The 25,065-nt window shown below is 36.7% G+C and overlaps 2 protein-coding genes across 3 annotated transcripts in view; both read left to right on the forward strand.

Moving 5' to 3' along the window:
* The window catches only part of IL1RAPL1 (interleukin 1 receptor accessory protein like 1), a gene marked incomplete at both ends in the record, with an annotated part of 1,135,095 nt that overhangs the window by 607,554 nt on the left and 502,476 nt on the right, over positions 1 to 25,065 (forward strand). The window lies entirely within an intron of this gene.
* LOC307069084 (transmembrane protein 182-like) lies at positions 1,962 to 2,363 on the forward strand (the record flags this gene model as incomplete). 2 transcript variants are annotated; one of them, XM_079727214.1, is made up of 2 exons in its annotated part: positions 1,962 to 2,010; positions 2,143 to 2,363. In XM_079727214.1, the coding sequence occupies 2 exons, from the start codon at positions 1,962 to 1,964 to the stop codon at positions 2,361 to 2,363; spliced, it is 270 nt and encodes an 89-aa protein (XP_079583340.1). The 2 variants fall into 2 exon arrangements, with proteins under 2 accessions (XP_079583340.1, XP_079583339.1); XM_079727213.1 differs by having other exon boundaries at positions 1,962 to 2,363.

Raw genomic sequence — 25,065 nt, forward strand, 5'->3', positions numbered from 1 at the left:
GTTAGCTCTTCTCTAAATGTTTGATAGAATTCACCTGTGAAGCCATCTGGTCCTGGACTTTTGTTTGTTGGAAGATTTTTAATCACAGTTTCAATTTCATTACTTGTGATTGGTCTGTTCATATTTTCTATTTCTTCCTGGTTCAGTCTTGGAAAGTTATACATTTCTAAGAATTTGTCCATTTCTTCCAGGTTGTCCATTTTATTGGCCTAGAGTTGCTTGTAGTAGTCTCTTAGGATGCTTTGTATTTCTGCAGTGTCTGTTGTAACTTCTTCTTTTTCAGTTCTAATTTTATTGATTTGAGTCCTCTCCCCCTTTTTCTTGATGAGTCTGGCTAATGGTTTATCAATTTTGTTTATCTTCTCAAAGAACCAGCTTTTAGTTTTATTGATCGTTGCTATTGTTTTCTTTGTTTCTAGTTCATTTATTTCTGCCATGATCTTTATGGTTACTTTCCTTCTGCTAACTTTGGGTTTTGTTTGTTCTTCCTTCACTAGTTCCTTTAGGTGTAAGGTTAGATTGTTTATTTGAGATGTTTCTTGTTTCTTGAAGTAGGCTTGTATAGCTATAAACTTCCCTCTTAGAACTGCTTTTGCTGCATCCCATAGGTTTTGGATTGTCGTGTTTCATTGTCATTTGTCTCTAGGTATTTTTTTATTTCCTCTTTGATTTCCTCAGTGATCTTTTGGTTATTTAGTAACGTATTGTTTATCCTCCATGTTTTTGTGTTTTTTATGTTTTTTTCCCTGTAATTCATTTCTAATCTCATAGCGTTGTGGTCAGAAAAGATGCTTGATATGATTTCAGTTTTCTTAAATTTACTGTGGCTTGATTTGTGACCCCCGATAGACAGAGAAAGACAAATACTGTATGTTTGAAATAAAAAAAAGAACTAAGATACAATTTACACAACCCCAGGCTTGAAGAAATTGGGTCCTGTGTGCTGAGATTAGGGCATCTTTCTGCTGCCATCTTGCATGCCTCAAAACCATTCTCCATGTCCTAAAAAGCAGATGCTTAAAAACCATCAGTGACTCACTCCACATTACTCAAAGGGTAAAGTCTCAAATCCTTAGTTGGTTTATCAAACCATCTATCACTAGTCCGCACGCACACCCCTTACCGTCATCCATCTCTGTTTGCTTTATTACATTTAACTTCCACCCAAACTGAACTTTCACAGGCATATCCCATCTGCTCAGATCACTATCCAACTTCATCATATACATTTGCTTGATTAACTCCAATGCATTCTTCAGATCTAACTTATTGCTACAAAGTAAAGTCTGTCTGCTTAGCCCTCAAATTTAGTAGCTCCTCCTTTTGTGCTTTCCTAGTGTCAAGGTACATCTGTTTTACACACTTCCATAGTCATATATTTAAAGCAGTCTTTCTCAAACTTCTGTGTGCATAGGAATTACATGGAGATCTTGTGAAAAATGCAGATTCTGAGTCAAGGTGATGCCAGTACTGTAGTCCTCAGAGCACACACCGAGTAACAAGTATTTAGAGTCTGTCTGTTTCCCTTGACTGAGGACAGAATTCTCAGAGCCTGACACACAATAGGCACTGAATTAACAGCTACTGGATGAATTTAAAAGGATTAATCTCCAAAATATACAAACAACTTATGGAGCTCAATATCAAGAAAACAAACAACCCAATTAAAAAATGGGCGGGCTTGAAACACAGGAGGGCGTAGTGTGGACCAGGCTCCTGGAGCTGTGAGGGTTCCACAAGAGCTGCGAGCGCTTTCTCTGGGGCCCGCGACGGCCCCAGAATCTGGAACATTCGCTGTCCTTTTGATAGAAAACGTCACTTTCCACCATGAAGGATTCTTCTGGAGATGTTGGTTTAATGGGATTGTGGAAGAGAATGATTCCAATATCTGGCAGTTCTGGTACACCAATCAGCCACCATTGAAGAACTGCACGCACGCTTACCTGTCGCCATATCCCTTCATGAGAGGAGAGCACAACTCGACCTCCTATGACTCTGCAGTCATTTACCGTGGCTTCTGGGCGGTCCTGATGCTTCTTGGGGTAGTTTCTGTGGTGACTGCGAGCTTTTTGATCATCTGTGCAGCCCCCTTCGCCAGCCATCTTCTCTATAAAGCCGGAGGAGGCTCCTACATCGCCGCAGGCATCCTGTTTTCCCTGGTGGTGTTGCTGTATGTCATCTGGGTCCAGGCAGTGGCTGACATGGAAAGCTACAAAAACATGAAAATGAAAGACTGTTTGGATTTCACCCCTTCTGTGCTGTATGGCTGGTCATTTTTTCTGGCCCCAGCGGGGATATTTTTTTCTTTGCTAGCTGGATTACTATTTCTAGTTGTTGCACGGCATATTCAGTTACATCACTAATCAAACTGTTGCCGCCAGTATTTTCTTGAGAGATTTTAAAACAGAGCATTTTTAAAAAAATTTTGTCTCCGTGATCCTAGCATAGAATGAGTTGATGTAACTTTTTAGCTGCTATGTGAATTATCCATTTTACTTGTGATCTTCTCTAATAAGAGGGTCCTAGAATCTCTCCAGACTCCATCTTGCTTCCATCTTATCTAAGTGCTCTCAAGAACCTAGTTTTTTAGGGAACAGGTAACATGGGCCTTCCCTTGGCTGCACTTGTTAGAGTTTGCGGGTAACAAAGGCCTGGCAGTAGCAGAAAACAGTCACCAGGGGCAAATCATGATTTGAGTTAAGCGTCCTCCTTGGCATTCACTTCTGCTGCTCTTAAAAAATCCTTTGGAATCCCATATCTGATACGAGGTTAATATCCAGAATATATTAAGAACTCCTACAGCTTAACAACAATAACAGCAACAACAACAAAGCAAATACCAGATTTAAAAAGGGGCAAAGGACCCGAGCGGACGTTTCTCCAAAGATGATGTACAAATGGCCAAAGAAAAAGTCCTTGGAGATTAATTAAGAACAACAAACAAATGTTGTCAGAGAATTTACTCCATTTCTTCTCCACACACATAAATATCCACATACACACGTACTGACACCTGTGAGCAGATTATTCATTATTTAAAAATAGACAGCAGTTGTTCTTGTAGCAGGGGCTGCGTGAACTCGTCAGTTACAGTGGGTCACAACAAAAACAACATGTACTTATTCCGCTTTCTTACCAAAAACAAGTTTGGTTATGTAACATATTCACTTAATTGTGCATGCTTACATAAATCTTAAACTATATTTAAAAGAAGCAAATCTGTACACCAAATCACATACAATGAAGATTGGATTTTTATGAACTTAAAGTGGGTTAATTGTATATGTAATATGGTTGAAAACATGTAAAAACCAAGCGCCTTCACTTTGTACATAATTCTATTCGATATTTTTAGATTTCATTTAAAAATTATATTGCTAATATGTTCAGCATGTGAAAATTTATTGGTGAAATGTGCTTTTAATATGCACTCAACTATAAACTTTCAAAATACTTCCAGATGAGGATGACAACAGCCTTGCTTTATTAAAGACCATGAAATGTGAACTTTTCCCAAGATCTTATGGGTTATAGTTCTGATCATTTGATTCCCTTAACTGTCGTCTCTCCCTGTCTTCAGCTTTACAGCAGGTATGTTAACATTTACAGATCTGCTATTTCCTTTAACCTCTTGGAAGATAACATTTTGGGGATGGTTGTGGGAATGATTCTTTATTATTCACTAGAGTAGACATTTTACATATCAAAGATTTTTGTTTGGCACTAATTTTGATTGAAATCAAATCCATCTGAGAAGCCTAGGTCGTATTTGCATTTTGGAAGCCTCCTGACAGAGGAGTTCCCCGTTAGTGAAGGAACCGAGGCCCTGCGTGGTGTGCGGACTGTGTTTCAGGCACAGCATTTTACTCCGCAGCTGTTTGAATACCGAGGGCCTGACTCGGAGGCCCATTAAAGGGTGACCACCTAGAAGCCGCTGTAGGATAGAGGCGTTGCTTTCACCCCGGGGTCCCATGATGGGGAGATTGCCTGAATCTTCTCTGCACATCTTGTACTTTGCATTAAACCTTGTTTCAGTGAGAGGGCGCTCTGGGGGAAGAGCGAAGATCTGAGGTATCTGCAGATCACCAGGGCATCTTAGGGGTTAGTGACAGGGCTTCCCTGTTCAAAACAAAAACAAAAACAAAAAAGACTTCAGGGCCTTAACTGGTCTCTCAAGCCGTTTCAGTTTTATCATAAACGTTTTCCGGTCCTTTCCTTTGTCTTTTTCTGTTTCATTTTTATATTGCTTCATTTATTTCTTTGCTTTTGGCTTGATTATTACAAAAATAATTATGGGTTCTGTTATGCATATTGACTGTGATATTAAGTTGTGGCGTGCTATTAAGTTTTCCAGACGATGCTAGATGTATTTGCTTAGTTCCTGTCATTTGTAAATACAATTCCTTTTTGTAGAACTTTGAAAAAAAAAAAAAAAATAAAAAAATAAAAAAATAAAAAAATAAAAATAAAAAATGGGCGGAAGACCTAAATAGACATTTCATCAAAGAAGACATACAGATGGCCAAGAGGCACATGAAAAGCTGCTCAACATCACTAATTATTATAGAAATGCAAATCAAAACTACAATGAGGTATCACCTTACACCGGTCAGAATGGCCATCATTAGAAAATCTACAAACAATAAATGCTGGAAAGGGTGTAGAGAAAAGGGGACCCTTTTGCACTGTTGGTAGGAATGTAAATTGATACAGCCACTATGGAGAACAGTATGGAGGTTCCTTAAAAAACCCAGCAATCCCACTACTGGGCATATACCCTGAGAAAACCATAATTCAAAAGGACACATGTACTCCAATGTTCATTGCAGCGCTATTGACAATAGCCAGGACATGGAAACAACCTTGATGTCCAATGACAGATGAATGGATAAAGAAGACATGGTACATATATACAATGGAATATTAGCCATAAAAAGAAACGAAATTGGGTCATTTGTAGAGATGTGGATGGACCTAGAGTCGTCATACAGAGTGAAGTAAGCCAGAAAGAGAAAAATGTCGTATGTTAACGCATATATGTGGAATCTAGAAAAATGGTACAGATGAACCTATTTGCAGGGCAGGAATAGAGATGTAGATGTAGAGAACGGGCAGGTGAACACAGGAGGGGAAGGAGAAGGTGGGGCGAATTGGGAGATTAGGTTTGACTTAAATACATTACTATGTGTAAAATAGATAGCTAGTGGGAACATGCTGTATAGCACAGGGAGCTCAGCTCAGTGCTCTGTGATGACCTAGATGGGTGGAATGGGGGTGGGTGGGAGAGAGGTCCAAGAGAGAGGGGATATAGGTATACATATAGCTGATTCACTTCATTGTACAGCAGAAACTAACAACATTGTAAAGCAATTATACTCCAATAAAAATAACAATAGAATCTTTATAATACAACAGTTTCATTTAAAAATACAAGCAGTGATTAGAAATAACCATTTAAGAAGGATATTTACTTCCCTCCTTCTGTGGCTGGTATTTCCATCTTTCTTTCTGTCTCTCTGCTTCAGAGTTCACTGGTATCTGGAATTTCTCCCACAATCTCCTCCATTACTTTCACACCCTGAAGTCAACTTGGGAGGCATTTTCAATGATAGCACTTTTGAAAATGAAAAACAAAGGAAGCCAGGGTGGAGGGATGAAGAAAAATGAACATATCTTGTCTTTTCAGACATCAATTGAGTTAATTTCTTTCTGCAAATCTCATCTCCTTGGACCCCATCGTTCTATTTATCAAAGAATCCCATCACATCCCTAGACTCCACTTTAGTGTTGTAATGCTCCAAAAGCTATTATCTGGATTCTCCTCAGAAATGGAAATGAACTATTTATCAGTCATTCGTTTACACAAATACTTGTCTTTTAATGTCTACGTAGAGACTTGATCTTGTCTTGAGCCTATGAATATGTATGTTTAAGTGCATACATGCGTAGGGCTTGGGCTAAAGAAGACATGTAGCCATTTTGTTCCAAATGTTTATAGTTGCATAGATTGTGAAAATGGAGAAATGAAAATAACACAAACTCCTTGTGGTCCCCTTACCACCCGTACTCACAGCCCCGTCGAAAATATTACAAGTAAAGAGAATCTCAGAGAACACATACATAGAACAGTCACTGCATCCAAGGGGGAGATTGGTAGAAACATTTCATCAAAGAATAATTTTCCTACTAGGTCAACAAGGCTTTTAGTTGTATAGGCATTGCTCTTCTCCTCCATTAAGCTTAAATGTGTTTCTGAGCAGACAAAACCATCAAGTAAAACTTTGTTTCTGGAAGAAAATGTGTCCTCAGAAACCTGTGGTTTTAAGAAAACACAGGGTGACTTTTCTAACAAGTCTTTATTAGGGTTCAAGTTTCTTTATTGTCCAAAGGCACAATATAAGGATATAAGGAAGAGGGTTAATTACTGTGGATTTCTGTGTAAGATATGTGGTATTACTTGGAGAGCTTGCTCTCTGTATGTATGTATTTAGAGATAGATATAGTTGATTTATCATGTGTATAGTTGTGTGTATGTATAGCTATCTATCTACGTGTGTGTGTGTGTGTGTGTGTGTATATAAATAGATAGATACAGAGAGAGAGGAGGAGGAGGGAGGGATAGAGAGTGATAGATGTGATGTGGTCTATATCTACATGATATGTAAAATGTGTGTATATATATCTAATGTATATTTTTCATCCATATGTATGCCTTTCACATATATATGTATGTGTATGTGTGTGTATAATCTGTATTTTCATTACTTGATGGCTAAGGTGTTAAAGAAATCAGAAGACAAAGTCTTGGTAATATATAGATCTGTCTATTAACAAGATGTTACATATACTATAAATTTCAAACTAAAAGCACCATCCCCCCAAATACAAAGAGAATGGGGCAATTATACTAGGGTGTGAATTCTAGCAAATTAAAAGAAATATCTGTGTGGTCCACATTTCTAATTATCTGACTGAGCGCTGTTAATCATTTTCTGGAAGCCACAAACATAGCAGTAGCACTTAATTATAATACACTCTTACAGTATAATACACCCGTACAGTATAATTATGATACACTCTTACAGCACGTAATTATAATACACACTCATAGTTTTTCTACTGCCTTCAAGATCACGTTGGCAGCAAAGCCTACCATAATGAACTGTCCTAAAGCCTCATAATGCTGTTTTCAGCAGTTTTGCATTTGAGTATTCACATTGTACAGTGTGTGAAGTCTGACTTGAACGTGCTCCACCACAGTAATTCTTACTTCAGAATATTAACATTTTCCTTTTTTCAATGAAAGACCATAGAATATTGAAAATAAATAGCTATAGTGAGCTAACAACTAGGAAGAACCTCAAGATTCTTCAAGATATGCTAATGATGATTTTGTCCAATAGATTTCTTTTTGCTGCAACACACATTGAAAGTACTTCACCCTCCCCCGTAGTTTTCAGTGATGAACACACTAGCCCATAATTATCAGCACACAGTTATTCAATTACCCACTTGCAATCAAGAAAATATATCACTCCTTTTCTCTTGATATTTTGATTCACATCATTTAAGTATATGTCTGGAGAATTAATAGAATTATACTTCACCCATTTGATGATTAAATAGGGGAAAATCTCTTAAATACTCTCAAATTCTCTGTGATTTTCTTCCCTTTACCAATATTATTCCTGTTTTCTACTCCTTTTATCTTAATTCAGAAGAGTAGCAAAGGGTTTGGTAGATAAAGAAAAAAGAAAAGAAAAAGCTAAGTCTCCCTAGTAAGGCATATTATGCTTAATACTACCACAGTAAATCATCATTAGTGGGAATTAGAAGGAGCCCTCTTAAATGTGCATACAGTGCTATTTTTAAAGCTTTAAGTATTTTACTCCAATTTGTAATTCACCAGTATACTGTGTTACTCTTGATAAATTATAGCAATGTTTTACAACTCAGTTTTTTTTTTAATTTTTTTTATTTCAAAGGAGAGCTTAACTGCTGTTTCTTGGAGTCAGCTCTGAGGTGGTGCCTTAATTGTTAGCCCTAGGATAATAATAAAAAATAATTTTAGTAAACCACAAAATAACTTAGGGGCCTCATAAATGAAAGCAGTTTACAGAGTGCTTATTGACTAAGACAGCCTTAATGTTCCCTCAGCTTGACTAACTTTAGACAGATTTCTTCATGACTATAGGCCCCTGACCTCCATGTTCTTAGAGCATTCACTTTAGAAAACCTGAATTTGCAAATTCTTTTGTACCCCTTTGAGATGTAAATCATTTCCCAGACTCTTGTCAGTTTAACATCTCAGGGATATCTTTCTCAAAGACCTGAGAACCATCATTTTTAAATGTAATCATGGGAGATAGGGCCCCTATCTCCCAGTCTCTATGGGAGAGTAGGAGACTAACTTCGAGAGAGAAGTGAGAAGAGAAGTGATGATAGCAAACACAAGTGGCCTAATCACATTGACCTACCCTTCCCCTAATGTCCCCCAGTACTTTTTCACCAGCTCATGTCAATGCTTAAGAGCTCTCTTGCTTTTGTTTCCATGGAATTGCGTTCTTTCTCTCCCCTTTTGCAGTAGTCTTTCATAAAATCTTCCTTGCCTGTATAATTCTGTCTGGTACAATTTTTCTATGACACTATTTGGACCTCAGGTTTACTGTAAAGGAATCTGAATCAATGTAAATAGATCATTTGTTTGTTTGTTTGTTTTCTTTTTTTTATTTTTTATTTTTTGCTTTATAACAAATTTAATCAGTTATACATATACATATGTTCCCATATCCCCTCCCTTTTGCGTCTCCCTCCCACCCTCCCTATCCCACCCCTCCAGGCGGTCACAAAGCACCGAGCTGATCTCCCTGTGCTATGCGGCTGCTTCCCACTAGCTATCTACCTTACGTTTGGTAGTGTATATATGTCCATGCCGCTCTTTCACTTTGTCACAGCTTACCCTTCCCCCTCCCCATATCCTCAAGTCCATTCTCTAGTAGGTCTGTGTCTTTATTCCTGTCTTACCCCCATGTTCTTCATGACATTTTTTTTTCTTAAATTCCATATATATGTGTCAGCATACAGTATTTGTCTTTCTCTTTCTGACTTACTTCACTCTGTATGACAGACTCTAGGTCCATCCACCTCATTACAAATAGTTCAATTTCATTTCTTTTTATGGCTGAGTAATATTCCATTGTATATATGTGCCACATCTTCTTTACCCATTCATCCGATGATGGACACTTAGGTTGTTTCCATCTCCGGGCTATTGTAAATAGGGCTGCTATGAACATTTTGGTACATGTCTCTTTTTGAATTATGGTTTTCTCAGGGCATATGCCTAGTAGTGGGATTGCTGGGTCATATGGTAGTTCTATTTTTAGTTTTTTAAGGAACCTCCATACTATTCTCCATAGTGGCTGTACCAATTCACATTCCCACCAGCAGTGCAAGAGTGTTCCCTTTTCTCCACACCCTCTCCAGCATTTATTGTTTCTAGATTTTTTGATGATGGCCATTCTGACTGGTGTGAGATGATATCTCATTGTAGTTTTGATTTGCATTTCTCTAATGAGTAAAGATGTTGAGCATCCTTTCATGTGTTTGTTGGCAGTCTGTATATCTTCTGTGGAGAAATGTCTATTTAGGTCTTCTGCCCATTTTTGGATTGGGTTGTTTGTTTTTTTGTCATTGAGCTGCATGAGCTGGTTATAAATTTTGGAGATTAATCCTTTGTCAGTTGCTCCATTTGCAAATATTTTCTCCCATTCTGAGGGTTGTCTTTTGGTCTTGTTTATGGTTTCCTTTGCTGTACAAAAGCTTTGAAGTTTCATTAGGTCCCATGTGTTTATTTTTGTCTTTATTTCCATTTCTCTAGGAGGTGGGTCAAAAAGGATCTTGCTGTGATTTATGTCATAGAGTGTTCTGCCTATGTTTTCCTCTAAGAGTTTGATAGTGTCTGGCCTTACATTTAGGTCTTTAATCCATTTTGAGCTTATTTTTGTGTATGGTGTTAGGGAGTGATCTAATCTCATACTTTTACATGTCCCTGTCCAGTTTTCCCAACACCACTTATTGAAGAGACTGTCCTTTCTCCACTGTACATTCCTGCCTCCTTTATCAAAGATAAGTTGACCATATGTGCGTGGGTTTATCTCTGGGCTTTCTATCCTGTTCCATTGATCTATCTTTCTGTTTTTGTGCCAGTACCATACTGTCTTGATTACTGCAGCTTTGTAGTATAGTCTGAAGTCAGGGAGCCTGATTCCTCCAGCTCCATTTTTCATTCTCAAGATTGCTTTGGCTATTCGGGGTCTTTTGTGTTTCCATACAAATTGTGAAATTTTTTGTTCTAGTTCTGTGAAAAATGCCAGTGGTAGTTTGCTAGGGATTGCATTGAATCTGTAGATTGCTTTGGGTAGTAGAGTCATTTTCACAATATTGATTCTTCCAATCCAAGAACATGGTACATCTCTCCATCTATTTGTATCATCTTTAATTTCTTTCGTCAGTGTCTTATAATTTTCTGCATACAGGTCTTTTGTCTCCTTAGGTAGGTTTATTCCTAGATATTTTATTCTTTTTGTTGCAATGGTAAATGGGAGTGTTTCCTTGATTTCACTTTCAGATTTTTCATCATTAGTATATAGGAATGCCAGAGATTTCTGTGCATTAATTTTGTATCCTGCAACTTTACCAGATTCATTGATTAGCTCTAGTAGTTTTCTGGTAGCATCTTTAGGATTCTCTATGTATAGTATCATGTCATCTGCAAACAGTGACAGCTTTACTTCTTCTTTTCTGATTTGGATTCCTTTTATTTCCTTTTCTTCTCTGATTGCTGTGGCTAAAACTTCCAAAACTATGTTGAATAAGAGTGGTGAGAGTGGGCAGCCTTGTCTTGTTCCTGATCTTAGTGGAAATGGTTTCAGTTTTTCACCATTGAGGACGATGCTGGCTGTGGGTTTGTCATATATGGCCTTTATTATGTTGAGGAAAGTTCCCTCTATGCCTACTTTCTGCAGGGTTTTTATCATAAATGGGTGTTGAATTTTGTCAAAAGCTTTCTCTGCATCTATTGAGATGATCATATGGCTTTTCTCCTTCAATTTGTTAATATGGTGTATCACATTGATTGATTTGCGTATATTGAAGAATCCTTGCATTTCTGGAATAAACCCCACTTGATCATGGTGTATGATCCTTTTAATGTGCTGTTGGATTCTGTTTGCTAGTATTTTGTTGAGGATTTTTTCATCTATGTTCATCAGTGATATTGGCCTGTAGTTTTCTTTCTTTGTGACATCCTTGTCTGGTTTTGGTATCAAGGTGATGGTGGCCTCGTAGAATGAGTTTGGGAGTGTTCCTCCCTCTGCTATATTTTGGAAGAGTTTGAGAAGGATAGGTGTTAGCTCTTCTCTAAATGCTTGATAGAATTCGCCTGTGAAGCCTTCTGGTCCTGGGCTTTTGTTTGTTGGAAGATTTTTTATCACAGTTTCAATTTCAGTGCTTGTGATTGGTCTGTTCATATGTTCTATTTCTTCCTGATTCAGTCTTGGCAGGTTGTGCATTTCTAAGAATTTGTCCATTTCTTCCAGGTTGTCCCTTTTATTGGCATAGAGTTGCTTATAGTAATCTCTCATGATCTTTTGTATTTCTGCAGTGTCAGTTGTTACTTCTCCTTTTTCATTTCTAATTCTATTGATTTGAGTCTTCTCCCTTTTTTTCTTGATGAGTCTGGCTAATGGTTTATCAATTTTGTTTATCTTCTCAAAGAATGTAAATAGATTTTTAAAGGGTCTTAATGAATATTCTAAGGTATAGCAATTCCTTATCTACCTGCAGTCACTATGTCTTACCCTTTAAGCCATACCACATTTTTTCATCTACTTTTATAATTCATGATGGAAATTGTCCTAAAATGTAGTAATAAGCCTTCTGTTTTTCTCAAATGAAGAAAGGTTTGCTTCTCATAGTGAAATAGTTGTGCGTTTGTGTGTATGTGTGTGGGGGGTGGGGTAGTGATAAAACAAAAGCGCACATGTAGAAAATTTAAACACTGAAAACCATAGATTAAAAGTGTTGTCTTAATGTTTTAAAAATCATAAGTGTCCCTCTAAGGAGCGTTTTGACATATTTTTTTCTTACCCCACCCCCTGCCATGAGATTTCAATACCATGAATATACAGTACATCTGTTTATGTACTGTTGCTCTTTGGAGTGCCATAAACCTTTGTAATACCTAAGACTCATTTGCCCCTTGAGAACCAACTTTTGCACCCATGAGATGATATTACACATTGAAAATGCATGGATTAAAGCATGGAGTAAAAATCACCTAAAATTCCACATCACAGAGGTGACTACTACTTGAATTTAGACATTTATCCTTTCAGATATCTTGCTAACAGTATTTTATATTTTTCTTTCATGTGTTCTTATGCTTTAATGACAATGTAGAAATATTCCATATTAATATAAATAGACATCATCCTTTTCAAGCATATACCATAATTTAATCAATTTCCTGTGACATACATTCTTCTTCTGTTTTGTATTTCATATAATGCAATGATGAATATCATGCCATATCATATTTGTGCATTTGATGTGATATTTTTAGAAATAATTTCTCAAAGTACAATTTCTGGATGAAAAGGCATGTCAATTTAATTTAGTTTTATAAAATATTCAAATTATTTTTTAAAAGCTTTAGCAATTTAAATTTTTTCGTATTCTGCATGAGGAGGCCTATTTACAACACTGGGTATTACCCATTTTTTAAATCTTTGCTCAACTTATAGACACAAAGTGAACCTTCAATATTGTTTTAATTTTTTATTATGTAATAAGTAATTGGGTTGGGTTTTTTAAAAGAATATCAACTATTTGTATTTTCTAAAAAGGCTTCCCTAATCTTGAACTTTCAGCCATTTTCCTCCTTTTCCCCTTTTTCATTCCTTCTTAAACACATTCTCCAAAGTATAGTCATCATGTACAGTAATTTACTGTATAGTACAGTGGTCCTTGTGGGAACTTTATATGGCTCTGTGCCCTTTCATTTCACAAATTATTTTACTTCTAAATTTACTCTATGTATAAATGAAGTTTCTGATAACTATAGATACACTGATGTATGTGAACTTATTATTCACGTGTCATGATTCTTCAAATAAAATTCATAATAATTTTATGCAGAGGTATTTAGAAAAAATAACCCTTAAGATAATTGCAGATCCTTCATTATCACAGGAAGACAATTCTCTTTTATATTTAAGAACTCTAACATTCTAATATAATTTTTCAAACTGAAATTTTTAAACTTCTCAATTCCTTTCACTCCTTAATCACTTCTTTTCTGTACACTTTGAACTGATATATTTAATCTCTTTTCATTTTTATCTCTTTTAAAAAAGTATCATTAGACTAAGAAAAATATAGAATTTTTTTCTATGAAGAGGTACCACTTTAAAAAGAGATTTTATGGAAACATAAATATCAAGAAGATAAGGAGAATCTGAACATATCAGATTAATGTGTACATTGCTCTAGTTCCAGTTAGGCTTGTTCCAATTATTCTTAGGTGCTGGTCATGTGAAGCAATACCTGTTTTCATACTTGGCACATTGTTTTATGTTGTCTGTTGCTAATTTCTCCATATTTATTCATGAGAGTTGTTATTGATACTGTTTAATACTTTGCTCATGTAAATTCCCATGTTTCCCCAGTATTTTGTTTATAATAATTCATATCTGAAAATGATGGCTAATAATTATGCTTTGGTTTTGATTACTTTTTAAAATAATCATCTACATAATTTTGGAGTATTTCACTAACCCTTAAAGAAATGGAGTACTGTTACATGCTACAACATGGACAAACCTTAAAAACATTATACTAAGTAAAATAAGCAAGTCACATAAAAACACCTATTATATGATACTATTTGTATGAAATGTCCAGAAGAGGCAAATTCACAGAGACAGAAAGTAGATTAGTTTCCAGGAAATGGGGGCGGGATTGGGAGGCATTCATTAATTATTGTTTTAATATATATGTTATGTCCATAAATGCAGTTGTTTTTTTTTACTCAGATAGAGTCACATAACATAAAATTCAACATTTTAACCATTTTAAAGTGTATGATTTAGCGCATTTTAGTATCTTCACAATGTTGTACAATCATCACCACTGCCTAATTTCAGAACACTTCCATTAAGCCCATACTTCTTAATTCCTTCCTCCCTCCATTTCCTGGCAACTAGTAATCTCCTTTCTGTCTCTATGGATTTGAATATTCTGGACTTTTCATATAAATAGAATCATAAAATAGGTGGTCTTTTGTGACTTCTTTCATTTAGCATAATGTTTTCATCCATGTTGTAGCAAGCGCACATGCATACTGCATTTTTATGGCTAAGTAATATTCCATTGCAAGGGCATAATATATACTGTTTATGGCTAAATAATATTCCATTGCAAGGGCATAATATATACTGTTTATCCATTCACCAATTGATACACATTTGGGTTGTTTCTGCTTTTTGGCTGTTGTGGATAATTCTTCTATGAACATTTGTGTACAAGTTTTTGTGTGAACATGTTTTGAATTAACTTGGGTATATGCTTAGGAGTGAAACTGATGACTCATAACTCAGTGTAACTTTTTGAGCAATTACCAAACTGATTTCTTCAACATCTGTACCATTTTACATTCAAACACTATAAGCCAGGTTTACAGTATGTGAGCATTCCACTATCTCTCTATCCTCGCCAACACTTGCTGTTTTCTATTTTATAAATTATAACCATCCTAGTGAGTGTAAAGTAGGATCATATTATGATTTTGTGCATTTGTCTTAAAATTGCTAAAGTTATAAATGCATCTGTGGTTTTGTAAATGCAATTGCTGATATCAAAATTATTTAAACCATCTTGAAGCATGCTGTGTATATTGTGACATACTGAAAGGAGTTGTTGATGGTTCTGTGTTACATTTATGAAATAAAAAGAACTCTGAGAAAGGAGAGGATCTGATAGTATGTACTAAACTTTAAGCTAGGTCACTTTTTACAATTAAGTTTTTCAACTCCTGAAGCTCTGTCTTTACTGAATTTGCAAAAGTGGCTTTAAAGAATTCTACAAATGATTTCTGTGTTAATGGAATGGTCACTCTGGCTTTTCAAGACCAATGTTTGTAGCGCTCAGAAAATGGGGAAAAAAATCATACTTATTTATAACCTTCTTTGACCTGAAGTTCCATTGGGGTTAAAAAGTGGCTTCTCATTGAAAAATATATTTACAGAATACCAGTATATAAACCATCCTTTCAGGGTAGGTTAAACACCTCTAGAAATTTCATTAACTCTATTAGACTGATAGTCATTAATATAAATATATCTTCATGAAATGTTTCGCTTCCCTGGAAGCAAGAGAACAAAAATAGTTAAAAATAATTAAAACAATATGAGTGGGGAGGGAGGACCTTCAAGATGGCAGAGGACTAAGACGTGGAGATCACCTTCCTCCCCACAAATACATCAAAAATACATCTACATGTGGAACAACTCCTAAAGAACACGTACTGAACGTTGGCAGAAGACCTCAAACTTCCCAAAAGTCATGTAGCTGCCAGGGTCTTGGTGCTCCAGCCAGGTGTGAGGCCTGAGCCTCTGCGGTAGGAGAGCCAAGTTCAGGACATTGGACCACCAGAAACCTCCTGGCCCCATGTAATATCAATCAGCGAGAGCTCTCCCAGAGACCTCTGTCTCAACACTAAAACCTGGCACACCCAATGGTCAGCAAACTCCAGTGCGAGAAGCCCTATGCCAAACAACTAGCAAGACAGGAACACACCCCCACCCATTAGCACAGAGGCTTCCTAAAATCATAATAAGGTCACAGACACCCCAAAACACACCACCGGACGTGATCCTGCCCTCCAGAAAGACAAGATCCAGCCTCATCCACCAGAACACAGGCACCAGTCCCCTCCACCAGGAAGCCTAAACAACCCACTGAACCAACCTTACCCACTGGGGGCAGACACCAAAAACAAAGGGAACTGCGAACCTAAGCCTGCAAAAAGGAGACCCCAAACACAGTAAGTTAAGCAAAATGAGAAGGCAGAGAAAAACATAGCAGATGAAGGAGCAAACTAAAAACCCACCAGACCAAACAAATGAAGAGGAAATGATCAGTCTACCTGAAAAACAATTCAGAGTAATGATAGTAAAGATGATCCAAAATCTTGGAAATAGAATGGGGAAAATACAAGAAACGTTTAATAAGGACCTAGAAGAGCAAACAAACAATGAGGAACAACACAATAAATGAAATTTAAAATTCTCTAGAAGGGGCTTCCATGGTGGCACAGCGGTTGAGAGTCCGCCTGCCGATGCAGGGGACACGGGTTCGTGCCCCGGTCCGGGAAGATCCCATATGCCGTGGAGCGGCTGGGCCCGTGAGCCATGGCCACTGAGCCTGCACGTTTGGAGCCTGTGCTCCGCAACGGGAGAGGCCACAGCAGCGAGAGGCCCGCGTACCGCAAAAAAAAAAAAAAATTCTTTAGAAGGAATCAATAGCAGAATAACTGAGGCAGAAGGATGGATAACTGACCTGGAAGATAAAATACTGGAAATAACTACCACGGAGCAAAATAAAGATAAAAGAATGAAAAGAATTGAGGACAGTCTCAGAGACCCCTGGGACAACAATAACCAAACCAACATTTGAATTATAGGGGTCCCAGAAGAAGAAGAGAAAAAGGGACTGAGAAAATATTTCAAGAGATTATAGTTGAAAACTTCCCTAATATGGGAAAGGAAATAGTCAATAAAGTCCAGAAAGCTCAGAGAGTCCCATACAGGATAAATCCAAGGAGAAACATGCCAAGACACATATTAATCAAACTATCAAAAATTAAATGCAAAGAAAAAATATTAAAAGCAGCAAGGGCAAAGCAACAAATAACATACAAGGGAATCCCCATAAGGTTAACAGCTGATCTTTCAGCAGAAACTCTGCAAGCCAGAAAAGAGTGTCAGGACATATTTAAACTGATGAAATGGAAAAACCTACAAACAAGATTATTCTCCCCAGCAAGGATCTCATTCAGATTTGACAGAAAAATTAAAACATTTGCAGCCAAGAAAAAGCTAAGAGAATTCAGCACACCAAACGAGCTTTACAACAAATGCTAAAGGAACTTCTCTAGGCAGGAAACACAAGAGAAGGAAAAGGCCTACAATAACAAACCCAAAACAATTAAGAAAATGGTAGTAGGCACATAAATATCAAAAACTACCTTAAATGTAAATGGATTAAATGCTCCAACCAAAAGAAATAGACTGGCTGAATGGATACATAAGCAAGACCCATATATATGCTGTCTACAAGAGACCCACTTCAGACCTAGGGACACATAGAGACTGAAAGTGAGGGGATGGAAAAAGATATTCCATGCAAATGAAAATCAAAAGAAAGCTGGTGTAGCAATTCTCATATCAGACAAAATGGACTTTAAAATAAAGACTCTAGTACAAGAGACAAAGAAGAACACTACATAATGATGAACGGATCAATCCAAGAAGAAGATATAACAATTGTAAATATTTATACATCCAATATTGAAGCACCTCAATACATAAGGCAAATGCTAACAGACATAAAAGGGGAAATCGACAGTAACACAATCATAGTAGGGGACTTTAACACCCCACCCTCACCAACGGACAGATGATCCAAAATGAAAATAAATAAGGAAACACAAGCTTTAAATGACACATTAAACAAGATGGACTTAATTGATATCTATAGGACATTGCATCCAAAAACAGCAGAATACACTTTCTTCTCAAGTGCCCCTGGAACATTCTCCAGGATAGATCATATCGTGAGTCACAAATCAAGCCTTGGTAAATTTAAGAAAATTGAAATCATATCAAGTATCTTTTCTAACCACAATGCTTTGAGACTAGATATCAATTACAGGAAAAAAACTAAAAAATACAAACGTGGAGACTGCACAACGCACTACTAAATAATCAAGAGATCACTGAGGAAATCAGAGAGGAAATCATAAAATACCTAGAAACAAATGACAATGAAAACATGATGATCCAAAACCTGTGGGATGCAGCAAAAGCAGTTCTAAGAGGGAAGTTTATAGCAATACAATTCTACCTCAAGAAGCAAGAAATATCTCAAATAAACAACCTAACCTTACACCTGAGGCAATTAGAGAAAGAAGAACAAAAAAACCCCAAAGCTAGCAGAGGGAAGGAAATCATAAAAATCAGATCAGAAATAAATGACAAAGAAATGAAGGAAACATTAGCAAAGATCAATAAAACTAAAAGGTGGTTCTTTGAGAAAATAAGCAAAATTCATTAGCCAGACTCATCAAGAAAAAAAGTGAGAAGACTCAAGTCAACAGAATTAGAAATGAAAAAGGAAAAGTAACAACTGACACTGCAGAAATACAAGGGATCATGAGAGATTACTACAAGCAACGATATGCCAATAAAAGGGACAACCTGGAGGAAATGGACAAATTCTTAGAAAAGCACAACCTTCTGAGACTGAACCAGGAAGAAATAGAAAATATAAACAGACCAATCACAAGCACTGAAATTGAAACTGTGATTAAAAATTTTCCAACAAACAAATGCCCAAGACCAGATGGCTTCACAGGTGAATTCTATCAAGCATTTAGAGAAGAGCTAACACCTATCCTTCTCAAACTCTTCCAAAATATAGCAGAGGGAGGAACACTCCCAAACTCATTCTACGAGGCCACCATCACCTTGATACCAAAACCAGACAAGGATGTCACAAAGAAAGAAAACTACAGGCCAATATCACTGATGAACATAGATGAAAAAATCCTCAACAAAATACTAGCAAACAGAATCCAACAGCACATTAAAAGGATCATACACCATGATCAAGTGGGTATATCCCAGGAATGCAAGGAGTCTTCAATATATGCAAATCAATCAATGCGATAAACCATATTAACAAATTGAAGGAGAAAAACAATATGATCATCTCAGTAGATGCAGAAAAAGCTTTTGACAAAATTCAACACGCATTTATGATAAAAACCCTCCGGAAAGTAGGCATAGAGGGAACTTACCTCAACATAATAAAGGCCATATATGACAAACCCACAGCCAACATCGTCCTCAATGGTGAAAAACTGAAAGCATTTCCTCTTAGATCAGGAACAAGACAAGGTTGTCCACTCTCACCACTCCTATTCAACATAGTTTTGGAAGTTTTAGCCACAACAATCAGAGAAGAAAAAGAAATATAAGGAATCCAAATTGGAAAAGAAGAAGTAAAGCTGTCACTGTTTGCAGATGACATGATACTTTACATAGAGAATCCTAAAGATGCTACCAGAAAACTACTAGAGCTGATCAATGAATTTGATAAAGTAGCAGGATACAAAATTAATGCACAGAAATCTCTTGCATTCCTATACATCAATGATGAACAATCTGAAAGAGAAATTATGGAAACACTCCCATTTACCATTGCAACAAAAAGAAAAAAAATACCTAGGAATAAACCTACCTGAGCAGACAAAAGACCTATAGAAGAAAACTAGAAGACACCGATGAAAGAAATTAAAGATGATACAAATAGATGGAGAGATATACCATGTTTTGGGACTAGAAGAATCAACATTGTGAAAGTGACTATACTACCCAAAGCAATCTACAGATTCAATGCAATCCCTAGCAAACTACCAATGGCAAATTTCACAATTTGTATGGAAACACAAAAGACCCCAAATAGCGAAAGCAATCTTGAAAAACAAAAACGGAGCTGGAGGAATCAGGCTCCCGGACTTCAGACTATACTACAAAGCTTTTGTAAGCAAGACAGTATGGTACTGGCACAAATACAGAAATATAGATCAATGGAACAGGATAGAAAGCCCAGAGATAAACCCAGGCATGTATGGTCACCTTATCTTTGATAAAGGAGGCAAGAATATACAATGGAGAAAAGACAGCCACTTCAATAAGTGGTGCTGGGTAAACTGGACAGTTACATATAAAAGAATGAAATTAGAACACTCCGTAACACCATAAACAAAAATAAACTCAAAATGGATTAAAGACCTAAATATAAGGCCAGACACTATAAAACTCTTAGAGGAAAATATAGGCAGAACACTGTATGACATAAATCACAGCAATATCCTTTTTGACCCACCTCCTAGAGAAAGGGAAATAAAAACAAAAATAAACAAATGGGACCTAATGAAACTTCAAAGCTTTTGCACAGGAAAGGAAACAATAAACCAGGCAAAAAGACAACCCTTAGAATGGGAGAAAATATTTGCAAACGAAGCAACTGACAAAGGATTAATCTCCAAAATATACAAGCAGCTCCTCCAGCTCAATATCAGAAAAATAAACAACCCCATCCAAAAATGGGCAGAAAACCTAAATAGACATTTCTCCAAAGAAGATATACAGATTGCCAACAGACACATGAAAGAATGCTCAACATCATTAATCATTAGAGGAATGCAAATCAAAACTTCAGTGAGGTATTACCTCACACCAGTGAGAGTAGCCATCATCAAAAATTCTACAAACAATAAATGCTGGAGACGGTGTGGAGAAAGGGGAACCCTCTTGCACTGTTGGTGGGAATGTAAATTGATATAGCCACTATGGAGAACAGTATGGAGCTTTCTTAAAAAAGTAAACAGAACTACCATATGACCCAGCAATCCCACTCCTGGGCATATACCCTGAGAAAACCATAATTCAAAAAGAGTCTTGTACCACAGTGTTCATTGCAGCTCTATTTACCATAGCCAGGACATGGTAGCAACCTCAGTGCCCATCGACAGATGAATGGATAAAGAAGATGTGGCACATATTCACAATGGAATATTACTCAGCCATAAAAAGGAATGAAATTGAGTTATTTGTATTGAGGTGGATGGACCTAGAGTCTGTCATACAGAGTGACGTAAGTCAGAAAGAGAAAAACAAATGCTGTATGCTAACAGATATATGTGGAATCTAAAAAAAAAAAAGTTTCTGATGAACCTAGGGGCAGGACAGGCATAAAGAAGCAGACGTACAGGGTGGACTTGAGGACACGGGGAGGGGGAAGGGTAAGCTGCGACGAAGTGAGAGAATAACATTGACATATATACACTACCATATGTAAAATAGATAGCTAGTGGGAAGCAGCCACATAGCACAGGGAGATCAGCTGGGTGCTTTGTAACCACCTTGAGGTGTGGGATCGGGAGGGTGGGAGGGAGACGCAAGAGGGAGGGGATATGGGGATATATGTATACCTGTAGTGATTCACTTTGTTATACAGCAGAAACTAACAAAACAATGTAAAGCAATTATACTCCAATAAAGGCATTAAAAAAAACCCAATATAGGTGGGGAGGGAGAAGAAAAACCACACTAACAGTTTGTAGGTTTTAGAGTTTCCTTATTGATAAAGCAAAGCCATCTCCTTGATGTAGATTTTATTTTAATGATTTTAATCTCTTTTCAAAAATCTTATTGAAAAATGTTTACTTTTAATGCCAAAATGAGCCTCTTCCTACCATCTTCTTAGGAATTCTCCTACTGGGACATTTGCAAAAGCTTTTATTTTACTAGGTACAATGATTTTTTCATGCATTTTCAAGTACCTGGGAAGATGTTATTGCTAAACTAGTAATTGACAAAGTTTTGAGGATTCTAAAGAAAATAAATGTAAATGAATACAGGTATCTTACAATAATTCCCATTCCTCCCTTTTCTTCTTCACTTTCGTGTGAGACAAGACCCAGGAGGTGATGGAGGGAGCAGGAAGCTCCCCTTCTCCTTGGTTAGTTGAGCAGGAAGCCATCTTCTAGGGATGGCTGTATTATCTGAGTTCTGATAGATGGAGACATGCTGCTTGAAAGTGAAATTAAAATTTCCTGGAGTGACAAGGGCAAAATCAAGAATTAAAGAGTGTTAACAAAGGGAAATCTATGGATTACTCTGTGCAGGTCCCAAATGAGACCCTCGATATTATAATATTTTATCATAATGTATTTTAAATTGTCTTTATGTTTGACTGTTTTAATGAAATGTGTATGTTTTGGGGGGTTTTTTTGGGTTTTTTTTGCGGTACGTGGGCCTCTCACTGTTGTGGCCTCTCCCGTTGTGGAGCGCAGGCTCCAGACGCACAGGCTCAGCAGCCATGGCTCACGGGCCTAGCCACTCCGCGGCACGTGGGATCTTCCCAGACCGGGGCACGAACCCGTGTCCCCTGCATCGGCAGGTAGACTCTCAACCACTGCTCCACCAGGGAAGCCCCTGTATGTTTTATAATTTGTTGGAGATTCTTGCTATCAGTTCTTGATATCTTGCATTATAGTTATTTGTACTACTGAATCAGTCATGAGAATGAACTCCATTTTGTTTTAGTGAATAATTATTTTTATATATTGCTGAATATATTAACTGATAATTTGTTAAAGATTTTTGTGTATTTGTTCATAAGGAATAGTTGGTATCATGTTAATACTAGCTTCATAAAAGGAATGGAAAGCATTCTGTCTTCTGTTTTTTGGAAGAGGTTGTGTTGAATTGGTGCTAATGGTTCTTTAAATATTTGGTAGTATTCTCCAGTGAAATCATCCAGACATGGAGATTTCTTTTTTGAGAGTGTTTTAATTATAAATTTCGTTTCCTTAATAGTTATAGGGCTATTCAAATTATCAATTTCAATTTGAGTTATTGTATAAGTTTGTGTTTTTTGAGAAATTGATCCGTTTCATCTAAGTTGCCAAATTAATATGTATAGAATTCTTCATAGTATTTCCTTATTATCCTTTTGATGTTCACAAGGTCTGTAGTGATAGTGATTATTTCATTTTTGATATTAATAATTTGTCTTCTCTTTTTTTCATTGTCAGTCTTGCTAGCGGTTTGACAATTTTCAGGAGCTTTTCACAGAACAAGCTCATTGTTTCATTTTTATTGATTTCTGCCCTTGTCTTTTATTTTTTCCTTCATTCAGCTTGCTTTGGGTTCACTTTGATCCTCTTTTCTATATTCTTGAGGTGGAAGCTTTGATTATTGGTTTGCGATTTATCCTTTTTTCTAACACGTGCATTTAGTGCTGTCAAATTTCATCTTAGCACTAGTTGGGCCAAATTCCATGAGTTTTGGCATGTTGTGTTTTCTTTTTTTTTTCCAGGTCCATGCAATTTTTATATTTATCAAGACTTCTTAGACCCATGGATTGTTTAGTAGTGTGTTGTATAGTTTCCACATGTTTAGGTATTTTCCTCCTATATTTCTGTTATTAATTTCTACTTTAATTCCACTGTGGTCAGAGAACACACTTTGTATGATTTTCATTATATAAAATTTGTTCAAATTAGTTTTTATGGTCTAAGATATGGTCAGTCTTGTTATGTGTTCCATGGGAACTTAAAAAATGGCTTTTCTGATCCCTTTGGGTGGATTGTCTTATAAATTATTATTAGATACTGTTGATTGATTGTGTTCTATCCAGTCAGAAGATTTGGATCTCTAGTTCCTGAAGAATCTAACCCTGTATATAATTGGTGCTCAGTAAGGGTTTGTTGAATTGCATAAACCTTCTGTATCATTATCCTCATTTCTGTTACCTCATCAACCTTTCCTGTCATCTGCTAAAATTTCTAGGGGAAAAGCAAGCAGCTAACAATGTTACTCTGCCACAGGATTTGACTAGGCAGGCTACAATGATAATGCTGCATAACAAACAGCCCAAAAGCTCAGAGTTTGCAATACTAATTATTTATTTCCTTGTCAGGGTGTACAGTTTGGCTGTATTTTAACTGATCTTGTCTGTTCATGCCAGAGCTCCACTGAGCTATTCTGAAATCCAGGTTTGGGGTTAGATTCAAGTCTCTTCCATACATGTTAATTTTTGGATCCATGCTGAAGGAGCAGTAGTTATCTGGAACATGTTCCTCTCATGGCAAAGGGTGGAAGCTCCAGGGGAGCTGGCAGAAACATGGAATACCTCTTTAATGCTCAGCTTGTAGTAGTCACAGTGTCAGTTCCACTGTCCATCGTTCCATTGTCCAAAGGAAGTCATAGCAATGTCAAAAGCTAGTGTGTTGAAAATATATACTCTTCCTCTTTCAGTAGGAGGCACCTCAAAATCACATGGATTTTGAGGCATGGATGTAATTCTGTTACAGTGAGGATGTGAAGAATTGGAAGAAGTGATCCAGTTCACCTCTGACTTGCTTTCTGAATCTGTTCTACTTTCTACAGGGATCAGGAAAATGAAAATTAACCCTCCACATGAAAAAATGGGGAATCTTTATTTGACTTTAAAACCGTAAGGGATATTTCCTTTAACATACAATTAAATTCTATACATTATGTTTTGGAGAATATGAAGAAATAGCTTTAGTAAGCTAATGAGAAAGTGCCTTAGAATATACTTCATACTACATCGATGACAATGTATTTTTTTAACGTCTTTATTGGAGTATAATTGCTTTACAATGTTTTGTTAATTTCTGCTGTATAACAAAGTGAATCAGCTCTATGTATACATATATCCCCATATCCCTTCCCAATCCAGCCTATTTTTTCTGATTCTTTTGGTCTTAAACTATAGGTAAGCTTTTGGTTGGGAGAATTTGGGGTGAATCCATTGTAAGCTTGCATAGCTAAGCTAAATACAAAGACTTAAAATAGAGTTCAGTTGACATGTCTGTGAGTGTGTGTGTGTGTGTGTGTAAACATTTGCACTTACCATTTATTTTTGCAAATCTTCAAAATTTTTCTGTGAATCTGAAATTTATAGACTGTTTGGTACCTCTCAGATAGTCGTCACCGAATCCTATAGGATGATAATTGCCCAGGATTTTTCAGGCCACTATTTGAATTTTATTTGAAGAGACACAGTAGTCATTAAAAATACAACAAAGAAAACCCTGGGGAGAGAATTCTTAATTTAAATCCAGAACAGGCATATAGCACCTGGTATTTCATATACTCACCGGGTGACAGAGAACTTTCCTTA

Source organism: Hyperoodon ampullatus (genome assembly GCF_949752795.1).
Source record: "Hyperoodon ampullatus genome assembly, chromosome: X".
Classification (NCBI taxonomy): Eukaryota; Metazoa; Chordata; class Mammalia; order Artiodactyla; family Ziphiidae; genus Hyperoodon; species Hyperoodon ampullatus.